The following is a 6,000-nucleotide window of genomic DNA, read 5'->3' as shown; positions in this document are numbered from 1 at the left end:
CCTGGAGTCTGTGCTGTGTGCACCCAGAAAATCAAAATGGTCAGGAAGGCCAGGCCTAGGCCCAGCGGCCCCCTGTCCTCCTCCCCAGGTCCTGGGCTCCTGTCATCAACACTGGGTTGACCAGCTGGGGCTCAAAGCCAGAGCCGGTCTGGGAGAAGCAGGAGGCAGCCCTGCACTACATTCCCTAGATGGGCTCCAGGACCCGTTTCTAAAATGGAGGGGGAGAAAGAAGAAGGAGGCCAGGTGAGGGGTGGTGTGACTGTATTTAATTGAACCTCAAGTGAATTCTGAGAGGCCAGCGTGTGACTTCTCTTGCCCTATAAATCAGGTCCCCTGCAGCAAGTCAGCTCCATCTTTCACAGGGCTGGGCTGGCTGGATGCGCTGGCAGCCCCGGCTGGAGTAAGAGCCTGGCTGTCAGCCACGCGGGTGCCCTGCACAGGACCTGGGGCTGGGACAGGGCACCAGGCAGGCAGGAGGCCTCACCCTGGGGTGCAGAAGGCCCCAGGGGTAGCAGTTTACAGAAGATGTCTCAGTCCTGTAAGTAACAAACAGAAACAAGCCCCAGCGCTTCCCGGTCCCCTCCCCGTGGCCCGCACCAAACCCTAAGCTGTCTCCTAAAACTTCAGCTGTTTCCACCACCACGCTGACGACCAGAAAGACAAACCAAAACCCATATGAAGGGCAATCTTTCAATTGCTTAAAATTAATCAGTGCAAAGTGAGGTAAAAGATCCCCATTTGTCAGGGCCGAGGCAGGAGGCTCACACAAGCCTGCGTCTCTTGGAGTCCCTCCCCACGTCCCCCTCCTCGACATCCACCTCACAGCCCAGTGGGGACACCAGGTTCAGCAGAGGGTCCTCAGAGGCACGGCCGAAGAGCGCCAGCAGGAGGGCCACACCGAAGCCTGTGGCTCGCTCACCCTGCAAGCAAAGGGCAGGACACAGACTCTGGGCGTGGGGCTGCAGCACAGGAGGGGTTCCTGGGGACCCCTCACCTCCTGGGTCCCCTCCACGTGCCCCACAGTCCCCTTCTCAGGAAGGAGATCCTGAGCACCAGCCGGAGCCCAGAGCCCATGCTGCTGGCTGGACACGTTCAGGGCCAGCAGGCCAGGCGTAGGCAGGGGGCAAGGCCCTGTGTGCTCTGCCTTCACCCCGGAGCTCCTCAGGGTGGGGATGGGTGAGACAGAGGCCCAGGATCCCCTGTGGAGGACAGGCTGGCTGGGGAAGGGTCGCACACAGCAGCCACTCTGTTCCCAGGGAGGATGAGACCTGGGGGTGGGGGGGACAGCGGGCTGGAAGCTGGGTCACAGACAGAAGTTTCTGATGAGCTCTGCCAGCAGCTCCAGAGCCAGAGGGGCGCTGTTTGGACAAGAGGGCGGGAGCAGCCAGGGCCAGTGGGGAGGGGGGACACTCACGGCATGCACTGGTGCAGCAATGTCCAGGTGGACCCAGACTCCAGGCCAGTCGAAGCCGATGTGTGAAGCAATGAAGAGGCCAGCACAGGAGCTGGGGCTGTTGTCTCGGTCCTAGGGAGGCCAGGAGGACACAGTGCCTGTGGGTTGCTCCGGCCGGGCCCTCTCCACCCTGCCCCATCGCCTGTCACTGTTGCTGTCTGCAAGGAGCCCGGGGTGGCTGGGAGGGAGCATGTGGGGAGGCAGCTGAAGCTGGGCTGGGAGGGCCTTGACCATGAACTAAGGAGTCTGCCCCCACCATAGGCCAAGGGGCAAGCCAGCAAAGGGCCTGATGGGGCAACTGAGCCAGACCCAAGACTGGGGGAGAAACCCCTGGCTGTGTGGCAGGGAAGCCAGTGAGTGGCCCATGCCGTCTGAGATGACTCCTGTGCCCTGACGCCTGCCTCTCAAGCCCTCGTCTGCACTGTGGCTGCTTCTGGGGGGCCCCAGCTCCCTGGGTGCACCAGCACCCTGAAGGCAGGGCTCCGCCTGCCCGGCTCCACCCATGTGGCAGGCTCCAGGTTGGAAGCTCCAAACCTACCGCCACTGAGTTCTTCATGTCAGCCACAGCTGAGGTGAACTCGCTGAAGTGCAGCTCGGGGCAGTAGACCAACGGGTGCACCAGGTCCCCACACTTCCTGCCCGCCTTCACACAGGCGGCCTCCCACTCAGCACTGTTGGTGAGCACCGCGGCGTGGTACTTCCCTGTGGCAATGCCCTGGGCGGGCAGGAACCCGGGAAGCGTGTGGACGGGACGGCAGGAGAGAAACACCCAAGGCGAAAGAGGGACCGAGAGGCAGACAGAGAAATAAGGGAGCCAGAAAAGAGACGGTTGAGAAAAAAAGAAAAAACACAGGCAGAAAGGACCATGGCCATGAAGCACACAGGAGGCGGTTCCCGGCTCTGCGTCCAGCCTGGGCCTCGGCACTGCCCACGCCAAGCTTGACGGGCAGCTCCTCCTGCCTCCTCGTGCCCAGTTATGAAAACCTCCTGACGGCAGCCCCCACGCGCTGCCTTCCCCACCTCGAGGTCAAGAGTGGGGTGGGGTTCCCTGGGACCACAGCTAAGGGGTGGATCCAGGGAGCACTCACCTGAGCCCCGGTCAGGGTGGCCATGTCCAGAATGATGTCGGCCCCCAGGTCCTTGCAAGCATAGGACACGCCATCTGCCAGCACCAGCCTGCCCTCGGCGTCCGTGTTGTTGATTTCCACCGTCCTGGGGCATGGTAGAGATCCCTGCTCAGGGACGGGATTTCCTGGGACACTGGCGTGATCCCCTTTGAAACTGGGAAGACCCCATTTGGAGCTGCCCATCCCTGTGGCTCCCCGAACCCCAACACGTTCCCCCACTGGGAAGGCTGGGATGCCCCCAGTCCCTACAGCAATGCAGTGCCTGGAGCAAAGGGCTTCCAGGTGACATCCCTGCCCCGCTGCTCTGGAGAGCCAGGGACCAGCCATTTGGCTCCCCCATGCCTCAGTTTCTTCTTCTGTAAAGTGGGTGGCATGAACCGGCTGGGCTGGCCTTCAGCACACTGTGCCTGGCACCCGGCAGATGAGGAGGAAGAGCAGGAGATGCGGGGAGGCGACCACTCAGGCACCAGCTCGTGGGGCTGGGGAGAGGGCTCTTCTCTTTTGAATTCTGGAGCCACTTGCTCCTCAGCTGCCAGCTCAGCTTTGACTTTCCAGGGTCAATCTCAAGGGGGAGATGCAGGAGGTGTCCCCGAGCAGGGAATCTGGGGGTCAGAGCTTCACACACCCAAAGATTTCAGGCCTAAATTTTGGAAAGGCCTGTCCTGGTAATGCAGGGTAGACCATGAGCTCCTGGGCCAGGCACTGCACGGGAGCCTAGCACCTCATCCAGTTGCCATGGGCCCCTCAACGTGAGGTGCGCCTGCTACCAAAGCTCCCCAGCCCTCCGGGAAGCAAGGAGCCTGCTGCCCAGGGGACCCCAACGCTGAGTGCCCTCCCGATATGCCTGGAGTGAGCTGGCATTGCAGGCCGGGAAGGGTCGCGAGTTCCAACAGTGGGCAGGAAGGAGTGGGAGGGCCAGACGTACTTCCCTGAGTACAGCAGGTGGATGTCATCTGGCCTTGTCGCGTTGGGCCCCACCGAGTTCTCAGCCAAGCAGAACACAGCGTGGAGGTTGTCTTTGAAACCCTGGAGGGAGAAGTGGGCAGAGGCTCCAGTTGTAGGTCATAGGTTTGGGGAGGGGGGAGGACAAGCTGGGGGTTCTCAGACCCACAGACAGCAGGAGAGAGACAGATGGCTCCAAGTTGCAGGGACCAAAGCTCGCCTTCCCTGCCATCCCGGGTACAGTCCTGGCAGATCCCAAGGCCAAGGCTCACCACTGGGGTTTCCTAGCCTCCCCTGGCAGAGCCCACCCGCCGCAGTGGATGAGCCTGGGCATGGGCTGGGCTGTGGGACTCTTGGACTGCATGGGCTGGGCAGTCATGAAGCCTTGCCAACCTGTGCCGACGGAAGGTGGCCAGCAGCCGCGTCCCCTCAATACACACACACACACATACACACACAGAGGGGCAGGAAGAGCTCAGCCTCGTGGAAGTTTAGGTGTGAAGTTATGGCTTTCTGATGCCAAAAGTCATTTGTTCATTGAGAAATGTGTGGCCAACAGATGGTGACAGTTCCTGCCCTGCACAGGCTCTAAGGGTGCCCCCTGACCCCCAAGCGGGCCACACCCGGGGAGCAATGTCAAATGGAGTAGAGCTCCCAGACCCCTGTCCCTGCCCTTCCTCTGCTCCCGGAGACGCATCTTTAACCAGAATACATCCTCCTAGCATGGAGCATGCCTCGAGAGCGCGGACACACAGCTCTATAGGATCCAGCGTCTTTCTCATCTCCTGGAACAGCCGACTCTTCCACCACGGGTGCAGAGCCCTCACCAAAGGCAAACACTTGGGATGGTGGGGGAGGGGCAGCCAGCAGGGCAAGGAGTGGCCAGTGGCAGGAGCTGCAGCAGTGGTGCTGGGCATGGCAGCTGCGAGTCCCTGAGACGTCCCTGGGTCCCCGCTCAGTCCTTGAGCCTGACAGATGGCCCCGCACCCCCACGCAGCACAGGGGAAAGAACCCCACCAGCCTCAGGGTGATGATATCGGGGCCACCTGTCAGCTCCACAAGGGCCCCGAGTCCCCCACTCCCACTCTCGCAGCCCAGCCTGTGTCAGGGACACGGGGCAGGGGCTTCAGGACCCTCAGCCTCCTCCTGTCAGAGCTCCTCCCCAGACACCCCAGCACTGACATTCCATCTGTGTGTACAGTGACCACGGCCTGTCCCTGTGCTGAGGCCTCCTGTGGTCATTCCAGGGAGAAGTGGGTGTTTAGGAACAAATGAATAAATGACAGCATGACCCTGAGGTCACAGGATGAGGCCATGGGGCTCCAGGCCACGGACACCACAGAGATGAGCTCCACCAACAAAGGAGGGGAGCCCTGAAGTCCTCCTAGAAAGCAGGGTTCTGGATCTGTAGCCTGCTGGGGTGGGAGGGGGGAGGAGGAGGGGGGAGGAGGAGGAGGAGGAGGGGGGAGGAGGAGGATTCCCAAATGGATGCTTTCAGCCTCCCAGGGAGGGCTGCTACCCCCTGAAGGCTGGGCCCTGCCACTAATTTCTGATCCAGCAGGTCTGGGGCGGAGCTGAGAACCCATATTACTAACAACATGGGGACCCCACTTGAGAAGTGCTGGCTTAGAAGACGAGTGAGCTGCAGTCCTGGGGCAAACAGTGCTGAGGTCTGCACGGCTGGAAGACGTGACACAGAGACAGCACAGGCACAGCCCTGCCCTTGCGGCCCTCACGGCCAGTCTGGAGGGGGTTCTCCAATCACCAGGAGCGGCTGAAAAAATCCAAGACTCAGCAGAGCTGGAGGTGAGCCCTGGAGCTGTCAATGTTCACACACTTCCTGGGTGTTACCTGGCACAGTTGGGACTTGCTGGTCTAACAGAAGAGGGTGGCCAAAGATGGGGCTGGACTGTGAGTGCTTCAGGGACAGCGTGGGAAGGGTCTCCAGTGCTACGCCAGGGCTTGGGCCTGGTCCCCCAGGGCGGCCAAGGGTTTTGGGTTGGTAAGTGGGGCAGGGGCTTTTTTTTTGGTGCCAGGCTTGCAGGGTCGCTAACACCCCCAGAGCCCAGGGCCACCGAGCTCCTGGCGTACCCTTCCATCTTTGAATGGTACATCCTCTTTTTAAAAAGCTCAAAACATTTCACTGTGAAATAATTTCAAACTTACGAAAAAATTGCAGAAATAGTCACAAACAGCCAGGAGCAGTGGCTCATGCCAGTAATCCTAGCACTTTGGGAGGCTGAGGTGGGTGGATCACTTGAGGTCAGGAGTTCAAGACCAGCCTGGCCAACAAGGTGAAACCCTGTCTCTACTAAAAATACAAAAATTAGCCAAGTGTGGTGGCACATGCCTGTAATCTCAGCTACTCTGGAGGCTGAGGCAGGAGAATCACTTAAACCTGGGAGGCGTTGCAGTGAGCCGAGATCGCACCACTGCACACCAGCCTGGGCAACAGAGCAAGACAGCATCTCGGGGAAA

At 60.5% G+C, this 6,000-nt stretch overlaps 1 protein-coding gene across 12 annotated transcripts in view; it reads right to left on the bottom strand.

The window, feature by feature from the left end:
* Positions 1-244: 244 nt before the first annotated feature.
* The window catches only part of STX16 (syntaxin 16), a 65,571-nt gene continuing 59,815 nt past the window's right edge, over positions 245-6,000 (bottom strand). For all 12 annotated transcript variants that reach the window (XM_063702379.1, XM_063702378.1, XM_063702377.1 and 9 more), the window contains 5 exons: positions 3,506-3,606; positions 2,542-2,665; positions 1,992-2,168; positions 1,415-1,525; positions 245-920 (listed from right to left, as the gene is read on the bottom strand). In XM_063702379.1, coding sequence (XP_063558449.1) covers positions 762-920; positions 1,415-1,525; positions 1,992-2,168; positions 2,542-2,665; positions 3,506-3,606 — 672 coding nt within the window. In that variant the 3' untranslated portion in view covers positions 245-761. The remainder of the gene's footprint in view (positions 921-1,414; positions 1,526-1,991; positions 2,169-2,541; positions 2,666-3,505; positions 3,607-6,000) is intronic.

This window comes from Gorilla gorilla, chromosome 21 (genome assembly GCF_029281585.2).
Source record: "Gorilla gorilla gorilla isolate KB3781 chromosome 21, NHGRI_mGorGor1-v2.1_pri, whole genome shotgun sequence".
NCBI lineage: Eukaryota > Metazoa > Chordata > Mammalia > Primates > Hominidae > Gorilla > Gorilla gorilla.
This window is presented reverse-complemented; position numbering and strand designations above follow the sequence as displayed.